Source organism: Melanerpes formicivorus, unplaced genomic scaffold (assembly GCF_026170545.1).
Source record: "Melanerpes formicivorus ecotype bairdi unplaced genomic scaffold, bMelFor1.0.p_v2 SCAF_31, whole genome shotgun sequence".
Lineage (NCBI taxonomy): Eukaryota > Metazoa > Chordata > Aves > Piciformes > Picidae > Melanerpes > Melanerpes formicivorus.
The window spans coordinates 9,420,047-9,434,203 of NW_027142383.1; the positions used below are offsets into that span (position 1 = coordinate 9,420,047).

The 14,157-nt window shown below is 54.1% G+C and overlaps 1 protein-coding gene across 4 annotated transcripts in view; it reads right to left on the minus strand.

The window, feature by feature from the left end:
- Positions 1–14,157, minus strand: part of ASAP2 (ArfGAP with SH3 domain, ankyrin repeat and PH domain 2) — a 119,086-nt gene that overhangs the window by 24,741 nt on the left and 80,188 nt on the right. For all 4 annotated transcript variants that reach the window (XM_068155341.1, XM_068155342.1, XM_068155340.1 and 1 more), the window contains 5 exons: positions 10,827–10,912; positions 9,066–9,141; positions 8,206–8,292; positions 1,921–2,024; positions 1,718–1,787 (listed from right to left, as the gene is read on the minus strand). In XM_068155341.1, the coding sequence (XP_068011442.1) occupies positions 1,718–1,787; positions 1,921–2,024; positions 8,206–8,292; positions 9,066–9,141; positions 10,827–10,912 (423 nt within the window). The remainder of the gene's footprint in view (positions 1–1,717; positions 1,788–1,920; positions 2,025–8,205; positions 8,293–9,065; positions 9,142–10,826; positions 10,913–14,157) is intronic.

A 14,157-nucleotide genomic window follows, 5' to 3' on the forward strand; every position in this document is an offset into this window, starting at 1 on the left:
GAGGTGTCCCTGGCCATGGCAGGGGGTTGGGACTGGCTGAGCCTTGAGGTCCCTTCCAAGCCTGACAGTTCTGTGGCTCTCTGAATTCAGGAGACAATGGCTTGTGGTCAGAGGCACAAACCAGAGTCTGATTAATTTTTGATGCCAGGGTCAACTTGAAGCCATAGCAACAGGGCACAACAGGGTGAGGAACAGAAGAGTTCAGCAGCAGGGCTATTTATCAGGCCAGGAATGGGAATTGCTGCCATGGAGCTGAATTTTGCCTTAAGGAACTTCCTTAGAAGTTTGGGAAAGCAGCATGAAAAAAAGAGAAAGCAGTTTGGGGCTGCTTTTGCTTTCTCATGCTCAAGTGCTCAAAGGGCCAAGAGATGGAAGCGAAGTTTCAGTGGAAACTTGAAGAACTACATCAGAAATTTCAGTGTAAATATGAAAGGTTTGTTAATGTGTTTCAAATGTTGGTAGCAGAGCCCCAGGGACTTGGAACTCTCTGTCCCTTTGCCACTCTGCAGAAGTTGCCTTCGGAGCTGAGTTCCCCCCACAGCTGTGGCCCCAGGCAAGCTGCCTGCAGCACAGAGCACCACAGAGCAGCCAGGCTGGGGGAGAGAAGAGCTTCAGCCTTCTCCCACTGTGTCTTGGGAACACAAGAAGTTGTCCAACCTATCCCTCACAGACTCATAGGATGGTTTAGGTTGGGTTGGAAGGGACCTTCAAGACCATCCAGCTCCAATCCCCAGCCATGGGCAGGGACACCTCCCACCAGCCCAGGCTGCTCAGGGCCTCATCCAGCCTGGCCTTCAACACCTCCAGGCAGGAGGCAGCCACAGCCTCCCTGGGCAACCTGTGCCAGAGTCTCCCCACCCTTACTGGCAAGAACTTCCTCCCCATCTCCAGTCTCAATCTGCCCTCCTCAAGCTTCAATCCATTCCTTCCTCTCCTATCAGCCCAAGCCCTTGTCTCAAGTCCCTTCCTGGCTGTCTGGAGCCTGTGTTTCTCTCCCCTGTGTACCAGCAGAGTCTCTTCCTCTCAACACAAGGAAAACAAAACCAAGTACACCCAATTCAGCAAGTCCCACCCCCAGAGCTCTCCCATCCCAAACCTGATTAAGAGCCTCTTTCTCTCTCAGCTTGTTCTCAGCTCACAGTTCCCACACTTCTGTGGCTGTGTCCTGCCCATATTTATGTTCCTGAGTGATGTTTCTGCCTCCTCTTGTAAAGACAAACAACAAAAGAGCAAAGCAGAGCCCAGCAAACCCTCTGCCTGCTCCTGGCTGGAGGCTGCTCTAGTTCCAGCTGCCTCTTGGCACTGAAGTGTTTAGTGGCTTCTGGAGTTGAAATGGAATCAGGACTGCTGTAATCTGAAAGATGGCTCAGTGCTCAGCCAGACCTTCCCCAACACACCCAGTGAGAACTGATGGGTTTAGGCAGTCTGGTAACATGTGAGCAGCTTGGATCAGCTGAGTCATTAACAAAGCCCTTCTTTTTCCCCTCTCCCAGCACTAAAGCAGTGTGGGTTTGTGTGTATGTATATAGACAATACTTGGTATTTTTAGCTCTGTCCTGATATGCTTCTGAAAGGCTGCCTTAAAACCCAGCAAGTGTCCATCCTGCTCAGCAGAAGGAATCTAGCTAGGTCCAGCTGATAAGTAGAGAGCAGCAGGCAGAGCTTGCCTGGCTGTGCTAGCAACCCCGCACAGAGAGGAGAGTAAACAAATACTTACTGTACCATGGGAAATGGTAAGAAACCCATTTTTAACTGAGCACTTCCTTTTCTGCCACACTTTTCTGATCCTGGGTTAAGAGGAAGGAAAAACAACAGCCCCAAGGCAAGGAGGGAGTCAGTTCTTAGCACAGTTAATATTCCACTGCTTCAGCTCCTGGGGTCTGGGGGTTGTGGGCAGGTTCTGTGCCCAGTGGTACTCACCCATCACTCTTCTTGTAGAGGCTGCCATTCCTCTCAGTGCCATGCTCCTTGTTTCCCTGAGGCTGGTGTAAGCTGTAGGCTGTGCTCTGCCTGAGCTGGGAATCCTGCAACACACAGAGCAGCAGCTTGGGATGCAGCCCCTGACCACAACCAAAACAGCCCCCCCTGATTCCTGAGCTCTAGAGGTTTCCCTCCCTGCTCTAACCCTACAGGCCAAACCCAGGGGACTTTCCTCCTCAGGGAGAGAATGAGATCCAGGTCTTTTTTTGTTTCCAGAGGGCAAAAAAACATCTTCCAGAAGTAGCCATTGGCAGCACCTCTCACTTGCTCTTGCCTAGCTTCATTAATGGCTGGGGTTGAACCCCCACATCAGGTGAGCAGCAGGCTGGCTTCCAAGCCCTGCACACACACAGACACTACAGATCAATATTACCTCTGATTCCACTGTGAAAAAACTACAGCAGTGTGAAGGAGTGGCTTTCCCTGGGGAAACTGAGGCAAGCAGCTCTTGGAAGAGCAGAGGAGACCTCCTGGGAAGGCAGCTCAGGAGCCATACAGGAAAACTGAGAAGTTATTTCCAGCAGAAGAATGATTTTACCCCAAACATGGTGAGCAAAGCAGAATGGTAGGATAGGAAGTGACAAAGGATTAACTAAACCTTTCCCACTGCTCTGTAAACTACCCAGAAGCAAGATCCATGGCTGCCAGAGCCCAGCTCCTGAAAGCCCAGCTCCTGAAAGCCCAGCTCACAGCTGAGGAGGGATGTGAAGTGCCCTGCAGTGCCAGCAGCAGCACCATGATGGAATGGACTCTGCCACATAAACTACCACCAGATTCCCTGGTCCCTGCTCTCTCTGCTCCAACTACCTCTGATCTGTGGCAGCCAAAACAACTACAGCAAGGAAAAGCCCTCCCAAAGCAGCTGACTGCAACCACTGAGCTGCTCTAACCATAACACTTCAGAGCTATTGAGACAGAACCCTCCTAAGTTGACACAGAAACCTCTTTTAGGAGGAGTATGCCTCAGGCACAGTGGGAGAGCAATCACCAGGGGCATCCTTTGGGGTTTCCAAGGCCTGCAGCTGCTGGGATCTAAAAAGCTTGAATTCAGATGGCTCCTCTCTGAGCACAATGAGCTCCACAGGCTTGGTTAGCCTAAGCAGGAGACTTCTCTGGGCAGAAGCAGGGGAAGAAGGCAGCTAAGCTGCAGAACACCCTTGGGCTGAGCTCCAGCTCCCAGGGAATGCTGCTCCTGCACAAGCTCCAGCACCACTCTCTGCTACCACAGCTACCAATGCAGCCAGAGCTAGCATGGATCAGTGCCCACCCAGGGCAGCTCTGAAATCCCATGGTAGGGACAGAGCTGCCACATGCAGCCCTGCCCACAGCACTCAGAGCTCCACAGCTCCAGGCTCATCCTGAATCCAGAACCCTGGGCACCAGGAGCTGAGCTGAAGGCAGGCTGCAGCAGCCCTTGGGGCTCCTCTCCAGCAGAGCAGCCCATGCCCCATCCCCTGCACTCAGCTGGAGGTGTGGGAAGCAGGCTGAGGTAGCTACAACATTCCTAGAGTCACTGAATTACAGAATGACTTGGGGTGGAAGGGACCTTGAAGGTCACCTAGCTCCACCAGCCCAGCTTGATCCAGGCCTCATCCAGCCTGGACTTCAACATCTCCAGGGAGGAGACAGCCACAGCCTCCCTGGGCAGCCTGTGCCAGAGTCTCCCCACTCTCACTGCCAAGAATTTCTTCCTCCTCTCCAGTCTCAATCTCCTCTCTCCCAGCTCAAAGTCATTGTCCTTCGTACTGGCACTCCCAGCCCTTGTCCAAAGTCCCTCCCCAGCTCTCCTGGAGCCCTTCAGGTACTGGAAGGCTGCTCTGAGGTCTGCCCGGAGCCTTCTCTCCTCCAGGCTGAACAGCCCCAACTGGCACTTTTAAAGGGACACCAAAACTTGTGTGTCCATGCCTGGCAGAGCATGCCTTCAGCTTCAACCCAGCCTGCTCACAGAACCCCTTGGCTCTGCACCCTGCCTGCCCAGCACAGACCCAGCCCAACAGCTCAGCAGCACTCCCAGCACTGCTGAGGAGCTGCTGCCTTCTGGAGAAGAGGGGACCTGACACTGCCCACTGTGTCCCAGCCAGGCCTCGATCCCTGCCTCCCATCAGTCAGGAAAGGAACTCCAGCCCCAGGAAGGTCACAGGAAATTAATTCCACTTCTCCACATCCTCAGTTAAGGGAGATCTCAGATGACCTCCAGTACCTGCCCACAGCAGCAGCCCCAGCCCTGGAGGTGCTGCTGCCTCTCAGCTGTGGCCTCTGGCCACGGGGAGCCAGGAGCTCCAGCTTCCTGCCTGTCTGCAGCCAGAGAGGAAGCTCTGTGGCTGGGGTGGATTTCCCCACATTCAGTACCAGCAACAGCAGCTGGAAGCAAACTAAACCTAATGGCATGAGCAGGGTCACAGAATGGTTTGGGTTGGAGGGACCCTTAAAGGTCATCCTGCAGTCAGCAGGAACATCCCCAACTCAAGCAGGTTGGTCAGGGCCCCTTCAAGCCTGACCTTGAATGCCCCAGAGACAGGCTCTCCTGGTGCAGGCCACAGCCAAACCAGCAGTGCTCAATGGGATTTCCAGGTGACTGTTTCCCACAGCTCTCTGGCCAGCAAGTTCATAGAACCATGGAACTACTGAGGCTGGAGGAGACCTCTGAGATCAAGCCCAGCCTCTAGCCTACAGCTCACAATCCCACCACAAGCTCATGGCTCTGAGCTAGCTCCTAAACCAGGGGATGGCACACCACAAGTGGCCAGCCCAATTAACACCCTTGCAGGCAGCTTTAGCTCCCCAGAGCACCTTCCCTTGTTCCTGGTTTACATCTGGCACATAACAGGAGCACAGATCACAGACAGCAGGCTCAGGGCCAATGGCCTCATTAGAGGGGCAGGAACCACAGGGGAAGGAGTGGTCAGGGACTGGCAGAGGCTGCCCAGGGAGGTGGTGGAGTCCCCATGCCTGGAGGGGTTCCAGAGCCCTGTGGACATGGCTCCTGGGGCCAGGGTTTGGTGGCCATGGTGGGGCTGGGTTGGGGTTGGACTGGAGGATCTCAGAGGCCTTTTCCAACCCAAACCATTCTGTAGTTCTATGTAGAAGCAGCAGGAGCACATCCCAACATTACACCTCCAGAGGGGACAGAGGGAATAGGGGAATGAAGCCATTGTCACTCCAAGGCTGACTTTGAAGCTTGCAGAACCTTGATGGTTTGAAAACCCAAGCCAGCAAACCACAAATGCCAGAGGTGTGCAGAGAGTGGCACTGCAGAGCAGCTGCAGGGAAGTTCGGTGCAAGAGGAAATCATCTCCACAGGCAACACAAAAAGAGAGTCAGCAGCAGTGCTGGGGTCTCTTTTTGGTTTAAAACACAAGAGACAGCTTGTCAGGGTGCTGCCACTTCACCCAGGAAGTCCACTGGAACTGAAAGGAAGCACAAAGTCTTGCAAGAACATCAACAAAACCTAATCAAGCAACTGGATTTGGTTCCCAAGGGAGAGTGCAAAGGAATTCCCCAATTTCTTTGGCAGCAATTCTCTTTCCCACGAGCAGGCTGAGAGCTCCTGGTGTTTGGAGGAGGCTTGGGGTTTGCTTTTGGCAATGCAAGAGAAAAGGACCAAAAAAAACCCCAAACCACAACAGAACAAGTGCCAGAAGAGGCAGGCTTGTCATACCCACAGGAAAAATCCAGTTTCTTGACAGGGGAGTGGAAATCATGCCAACTATTGTCAGTAAAACAGAGCAACACTTACTCTCCTAGACTTGGGTCACAAAAGGTAAATGCATTTCAGGAAGGAAAAAGAAAGCAGTTACAGAACAGGAAATGACAGTGCAACAAGAGCCAGGTCAGTGGCTTCAGCAAGAGATTCCCCCAGCAGTGCTTTGGCATCCCACTGAGGGCAAAAGCACCCCAAGCCAACCCACCCCAGAGCATCTCAGGCTGTGCAGGTGAGCAGCTCCAGCAGCTGCTGCTGGATGGAGCACACAGCATCTCAGACCCCTGGGGCTTCAGATGCAACCACAGCAGTCCCAGTGATCAGCTCCTGGGGGTTGTGACACTGAGCAGGCTGGGAAAGTGCTCACATCTCCCACAGACACTGAACAGCACCAGGAGGAGGAACACAGAACATGGAAAGCTGCCCAGCAAAGCCAGCTGCTGCCATTACCCTTCATCTTCCAGGAGACCCCAACTCCACTCCTGCCTCCAGCAGGAGAAGGACACAGAGCTGCTGGAGAGAGGCCAGAGGAGGCCACAAAGATGCTGCAAGGGCTGGAGCAGCTCTGCTGGGAGCACAGGCTGAGGGAGCTGGGGCTGTGCAGCCTGCAGAGGAGAAGGCTCCAGGGGCACCTCAGAGCTGCCTGCCAGGACCTGAAGGGATCCTGCAGGAAGGCTGCAGGGAGACTTCTCCTGAGGGGGTCTGGAGCCAGGCCAAGGGGCAATGGTTTGGAGCTGAGGCAGAGCAGGGTCAGACTGGAGCTGAGGAAGAAGTTCTTCAGTCCCAGGCTGCTGAGCCTCTGGCACAGGCTGCCCAGGGAGGCTGTGGCTGCCTCCTGCCTGGGGGTGCTGCAGGCCAGGCTGGATGAGGCCTTGAGCAGCTGAGTGTAGCTGAGAGGTGTCCCTGAGCATGGTGGGGAGCTTGGAGCAGAGGAGCTCTGAGCTCCCTGAGCCATTGCAGGATTCTGTGGCCTCCCCTGCACAAAGCCCTGGCCCACACAAGGAGCCTGTTGGCACACCTTGAACAGCAGAGACTTTCCTGAGAGCAGGTGGTCAACGGTGACCCCAAAGCAGTCACCTTTCCCACTAGGATCTGCAGCCTTTCATTCTGCAGGGCTCAGATTTGCCACTTATCAGTGACTGCAGCCCTCAGAGAGTCCCAAAGAGCAGGCAGGACCCAAGAGAGTGCCTGCAAACTGTGCTGCAAACAGCCATCCTCACAGACATCAGCACAAGCCAGGCCTGAGGGCCATCAGGAACATCAAGGAGCTTGGGGACTTCAGGGACATGGAGGACATCAGGGACACAGGGGAAACATGAGAGATGCCAAGGGCTCTGTGGACATTGAGGACACTGGGGGACATGGGAGGGCACTGGGGACATGATGAACATCAGGGACCTTGGGGACACTGAGGATCATCACAAACATCAAGGAGCCTGGGGACATCAGGGACCTTGGAGATGTTGAGGTCATCAGGGACAGGAAGGAGCTTGGGGACACCAGGGACACCAGGCCTGGAGAATGGCTGGCTTGGAAGGGACCTTCAAGGATCACATAGCCCAACCCCAGGCCATGGGCATGGCACTGCAGGAGGCTGCTCACCAACAAGCAAGAAGCCAGAAGCAAGAGCCAGGAGCCAGCAAGATGAAAGCAAGAAGAAGTGAAGGAGGCTGATCTCTGCAGACTGAGCAGCTCCCCTGGGAGCCCTATGAGCAGGAGAGCCTGCAGGGAGGGCAGGGGGTTTGTTCCTCACTTGCTGCTGGCCCAGCAGCCACACAAAGAAGCTGCCTGGCACTGATCTAGATGAGGAGGCAGCACCCGGCAAGCTGAAACAGCAGCTGAGCCAACAGGTAGGGTTGAACTGCAGAGGAGATGCTGCCTTCCAGCTCAGGGGCTGCCAACCACAGCTACTGCAGAGCACCACAAGCCAAAAGCTCCTGGGTGCCCAGCTGGCCAAAGCCACTCAGCTCTGGCACATCTGAGGGCTGGCACCTTGCAGCAGAGCAGCCAACTGCATTGTCATTTGGCAGGTGCTGACAAGAGCTGTCTGGGGATCTGAAGCCTCAGCTGGACACAAGCCCTGGGCAGCTTGGAAGGTTACTGTGGGCCAAGGCTGCACTCCTGGGGGCTCCTTGAAGCTGCCAGAAGTCTTCCATTCCCAGCTGAAGGCAGACAGCCACCATCCAACCACAGCCATTGATTATTAGCAATAGATATCAAGTAGCTTATCATCAGGGAGAGAGATGATTGTCAATAACAGCCCCTGCCTGGCAGCCCACAGCCAGGGCACCAGCTCAGGGCTTGGCCACACTGGTAACAAACCCAAATCATTTTGCAGCCAGTCTCCCACTGTCAGGAGGAATGAGGTCTGGAACAGCCCTGCCTTTGTCAGCAGCATTCACCATCAGCACCACAGCACAGCTGAGTGAGCAAAGGCTCTGAGATGGGTGACAAATAACTGCCCTGCAAACACTGTGAGCTGAGAAGCAAGAGGCTTCTCCCAGCTAAGCCATTTTTATGCTCACCTCTTTCTGATCAACCTGGAGTGCTGCCTTCAAAATGTCTCTGAGCTGTGTTAATTGCCTCCTTTCCTCATCCTGTGCTTGTTTAATCTGGAATGAAGACAAACACTCAGGTTAAAAATACCTTGACTGCTGCTTCTCAGCACAGTGCTTCCACACTTGCTGCTTAATGGGGGCAGCCTCCTGAGGAGGCTTCAGCCACAGTGAAAGCACAAAGAGAAAAGGCAACCTGAGTGCTTCAGCTGCCTCTGGATCTCCAGAAAGCTGAAGTTGTTGCTGGGGTGAGATCCTGAGATCACCTCACTGCTCTGGCTCCCTTCTGCTCAGCTTGGAACCAGATGTTAGCCCCCAAGCATTTCAGAGCTCAGGCTGTGTACTAACAAGTCACTCAGCAGGGTCCTGATGTGAAGCTGGGGCTTGTGGATAGGAAATTGAAACAGGACCTGAAGGGATCTTGCAGGAAGGCTGCAGAAAGACTTCTCCTGAGGGGGTCTGGAGCCAGGCCAAGGGGCAATGGTTTGGAGCTGAGGCAGAGCAGGGTCAGACTGGAGCTGAGGAAGTTCTTCAGTCCCAGGCTGCTGAGCCTCTGGCACAGGCTGCCCAGGGAGGCTGTGGCTGCCTCCTGCCTGGGGGTGCTGCAGGCCAGGCTGGATGAGGCCTTGAGCAGCTGAGTGTAGCTGAGAGGTGTCCCTGAGCATGGTGGGGAGCTTGGAGCAGAGGAGCTCTGAGCTCCCTTCTAGGAGTCCATAACTCAAATGCTGACTGTTGGGACAGCCAGGGATGGAGCCTCCAGCACACCAGGCAGCCCAGCTGGGCCCAGAGGAGCCCAAGTGCCCAGCAGCAGTGTCAAGGTTGATACTCACTGTATAAAGGTCTGTGGAGAGCATCTCAATGGAAGGCTTGAGGCTTTCAACTGCTTTTAGCCCATCCTGAAAGAAACTTCAAGAGCAAAACAGAGAAAGCAAGCTGCAGTTAGATTGGCTTTGCATCTGCTGCTCAGCAAGCTGCCAGGAGGAAGGTGTGCACATCACTGCCATGCCCCAAGCCTCACAACAGCATCCCTCTGATGATCTTTGGCTGATCCACCTCTTGACTGCTAATGCTTTCTTTTGAGCAATGCTTAACTTGGGAGATTTTGAGTACTCAGGATCCCCAGTTTGATGCAGCACTGCCACAGGCCACTGCCAGCTAACTTCTCCTTATTCTCATCTCCCAGCTTCACAGATTGCATCAGGTTGGGAGGCAGCCTCCAAGGGCATCTCTGTCCAACCCCCCTGCAGGCACAGGGACAGCTCCAGCTGGAGCAGGCTGCCCAGGGGCACATCCAGGCTGATCTTGAATGTCTCCACAGCAGGGCCTCAACCACATCCCTGGCAGCCTGTGCCAGTATTCCACCACTCTCAGATCCAAGGCTCTCATCCCATTTCCTGAGGGCTCAGAGCAAGCAAGATTCATTGGAGAAGAGCAAAGGCTCTGCAACATGTGAAATCCTTTGTGACCTTCTGGAGTCACAGTTCTGACACCCAGCTGAGTGCTGCAGCTGACATCCCACTGCTTGTGCAATTTACTTGTCCTGAGCACAGGATTAATTTAGATCCTTGCAGGATACACTCAGAGCAGCTCACCACAGCTCACAGACCACTAACAGAGCAGATGAAGAGCTCTGCTTCAGGAGCAGTTTATCCAACATGCCAAATGACTCTGCAGCACTCACAGAGTGGGAGGAGTTGGAAGGGACCTCTGGAGATCAGCCAGTCCAAGCCCCCTGCCAGGGCAGGGTCACCCAGGACAGGGCAGACAGAACACATCCAGGAGGGTCTGGAATGACTCCAGAGATGGAGACTGCACCACCTCTCTGGGCAGCCTGCTCCAGGGCTCTGCCAGCCTTCAGTCACAGAAGTTCCTCCTCATGTTCAGAGGAACTTCTGCTGTTCCACTCTGTGCCCCTTACCCCTTGTGCTGTCCCTGGCCACCACTGAACACAGCCTGGTCCCAGCCTCCTGACCCCCACCCTTGGAGGATTGATCAGCATTGATCAGAGCCCCCCGGGGCTGCTCTTCTGCAGGCTCTCAGCCCCAGGGCTCTCAGCCTCTCCTCCTCACAGAGCTGCTCCAGGCCCCTCAGCACTGCTGCAGCCCTTTGCTGTCCCCTCTCCAGCAGTTCCCTGTCCCTCTTGAACTGGGGAGCCCAGAGCTGGACACAATACTCCAGGTGTGGCTTCAGAAGGGCAGAGAAGAAGGGGATGAGAACCTCCCTTGCCCTGCTGGCCACACTCTGCTTGATGCACCCCAGGATGCCCTTGGCCTCCTTGCCCCCAAGGGCACATTGCTGGCTCCTGGTCACCCTGCTGCCCACCAGGACTGCCAGGTCCTTCTCCCCAGAGCTGCTCCTTTGGGACAGACAGTCAGATCCCCTGGGATAAGCCCAAGCTGATGGCATGTTTTGGGATAGAGGAGCACAGGCCATGAGTAACCTGTGCCAAAAGCCATTTGTAAGAAGCCATCAGTGAGAACAGCTGGAGCTGGGATTGACCTGAAAAAAGCTAGAAAATGGAATAATAGCAAAAGCTGAACCCCCAAACTTGCTGCAGTTAGTGTGTAGCTGTGAAGAAAACCAAAACCTACTTGCACTGAGCATGGAAGTACTTGATCAGGTTCTGAAGCAAGTCCACTCCTTTCTTGATCTTGATTTCATTGACTTTCAGGAGGTACTGTTAAAACAAAGGACAATTCACTGTCAGTGCCCAACAGGGATTCATTATTACTGCTGCAGGATCTTTCACCATCTCATTCTCACTTTATTTCAGCAAGATTTAGCAGTTGCAGACTTAGAGTGTAGCAGGCAGTGGCTTCCAGGGTTAACCACACAGAAGCCATTGCTGCCACCACTGCTCTTTGATGCCCTGTGGGGACAGCTCACACAGCATCCTTCATGGCCTTGGTAAAGCACAGAAAGGGGCTGGGCAGTAAATGTGGAACCCTAAATACAGAACCCAGCTGAACCCTAGCAGCCCATCCAGGTACCTCCCTGACTAGTTGAAGGCATTGCTCAAGAGATGCCAGGGGTGCCAGGGAAGCTGAACAGCTCCCGCAGAGAAGAGAGGGATTATTTTAACCTCTGATTTTATCATGAGCAGTTCCTTACCCACTGTAAGCACTGCAGGAAATTACAGCCCCAAAGTGTCCCAAGTGTCCTTTGCCATCAGGCACAATCCAAGGCCACACTGAGTGCCAGCTCCTCACCTCAGTGCCCCAGCACCAGAGGGCAGCCATACAGGCAGAAGAAACATTCACCAAGTATTGCCAGGAGTCCCTTAACTACCCATGAAATGAGGCAGGTTTTGACCCCTGCTTAGACAGCAGCTCCAAGCAAAGGAGCAGCTGGGGCTGCCTCCTGCCTGGGGGTGCTGCAGGCCAGGCTGGATGAGGCCTTGAGCAGCTGAGTGTAGCTGAGAGGTGTCCCTGAGCATGGTGGGGAGCTTGGAGCAGAGGAGCTCTGAGGTCCCTCCCAACCCATGCTGTGATTCATGCAGTGGCACTGAAGTGCTGCTGAGCTCTGGTGGCACAGGAGTCACCTGAACCCAGCGCGTGGCTGAGGAGAGAGGAGGCAGCTTGAGCAGTGCAGCTCTGGGAGTTTGGCTTTTGGCTTTGATTCCCTTGCTTTTCAGGCGGTAAGGGGCTGGTGGCTTGGGACTTTCCAAAGAGAGGAGGAGGGGCAGGGGGCTCGGATTGCCTACCTGCCGGAGGGCAGTGACGTAGCTGGGGGAGGGGTTGCCGCGGAGACCGCGCGCAAACCAAACAGAACCCAGCGCGCGGCGGAAGAGAGAGGAGGCAGCTTGAGCAGCGCAGCTCGGCTGCTCACTGACAGGGGAAAAAAGAAAAAAAAGCAAAAAAAAAAAAAAAAAAAACAAAAAAACAAAAGCCGTGTGGAGAGGGTGGTTACTGCAAGATGGTCACCACTAGAGCAAAGGCTAGCAGAAGGACAGTGGGCACCCAAACAGAGACCACACACAAGCATGCAGATGTTCAGGCAGGTGGCTGCAGTGAGTGCTGGAACCTGGCACTCGACATGGAGGCTGGAGGGAGCAGCTCCTGTTTCAGGTGTGAGCAGGTCAGTGATCTGATGAGCATGGTGGTCAAACTAAAAGAAGAGGTGGAAAGGCTAAGAGATAGAAGAGATGGCGAGCAGAAAATTGACGATTCCCATAATGTAATCTCTTCTAAACCAGAACAGGGGGTAATCTCTTCTAAACCAGAACAGGGGGTAACACTTAGGGGAACAGGGAGTTTGATACCTTCCCAGCAGCAAGCCTCTCAACCTCCCTGTAGTAACCCCCATGAGCAGGGCCAATGGGAACAGGTCTCTGCCCGACGGAAGAAATGCAAACAAAGGAAGTCTGCTCCTGTGAGCAGCACGCTGCCTCCAGTGCAGTTACAGAACAGGTATGAGGCTCTGCAGGAGGAACAGGTCATTGGTAAGGTCGAGGACCCAAGCAGGTCAGAAGCTGCACCAATGAGAGGTTGCCTCAGGCCAGCCATCAAAACTTACCCAGAAAAGAAACCTCGTAGGGTCATCGTCATAGGAGACTCCCTACTGAGGGGAACAGAGGGCCCAATATGCAGACCAGACCCATTTCATAGAGCGGTCAGCTGCCTCCCTGGTGCCCAAGTAAAAGATGTTGTAGATAGAATTCCCAACCTCGTGAGTCCTTCGGACTACTACCCACTGCTGGTCTTTCAGGTGGGCAGTGACGATGTAACAATGAGAGGCTCACAATCTATTAAAAAAGACTTCAGAACCTTAGGGCAAATGCTAAAGGGATCAGGGGCTCAAGTCGTGTTCTCTGCCATCCCTCTAACGTCAGCAATGGATGAGGACACACTGAGGAAGGGCCGACAGATCAATTCATGGCTCAGGGGCTGGTGCCATCGACAGGGCTTTGGGTTCCACAATCATGGATTGGTTTTCAAGGCACCTGAGCTGAAAACAACTCATGGGACACACTTGTCCCAGAGTGGAATAAGAATCCTGGGGCAGGAATTGGCAGGGCTCATTGATAGGGCTTTAAACTAGATTTGAAGGGGGAAGGGGTTAATAGTCTCCTGCTGGCCGGTGACAAACAGAGGGGCAGCTCACCAGCAGTAGAGAGAAGGAGAGCTGGTAAGGGCTCTCAACTTGCTACCCTGAGGCAAGCCACGAATGATGCACCAGGACATTCTGTGGAAACCGAGGGGAATTGGCACAAGAGGAGGACAGGGCCAGCCCAGCTGAAGTGCTTCTATGCGAATGCGCGCAGCTTGGGCAACAAACAGGATGAGTTAAGGGCCACTGTGCTGCTGGGATGCCACGACATAGTGGCTGTTACTGAAACTTGGTGGGATGAATCCCATGACTGGGATGTAGGCATAGATGGGTATAAACTCTTTAGGAAGGATAGGCAGGGAAGGAGAGGAGGAGGTGTTGCCCTCTATGTCAATAGCCAGTTGGAATCATTGGAGCTCCAACTGGGGAGGGATGATGAGCTAGTTGAGAGTGTATGGGTCAAAATTAAAGGCAGGACAGGGGAAGAAGATATTACTGTGGGGGTCTCCTACAGGCCACCTGACCAGCAGATCCAAGCAGATGAGGCCCTCCATAGGCAAATAGAAGCAGCTTCCAGGTCACAAGCCCTGGTCCTCATGGGTGATTTCAACCACCCGGACATCTGCTGGAGGGACAACACAGCAAGGCACCAGCAATCCAGGATGTTCCTGGACTGCATAGAAGACAACTTCCTCCTCCAAATGGTGGAGGAACCAACAAGAAATGGTGCTATGCTGGACCTTGTTCTCACCAACAGGGAAGGGCTGGTAAGCAATGTGAGGCTCAGAGACGGCCTTGGCTGCAGTGACCATGAAGCAGTTGAATTTAATATCCTCAGGGCAATCAGGAGGAAGTATTCCAAGCTCACGACCC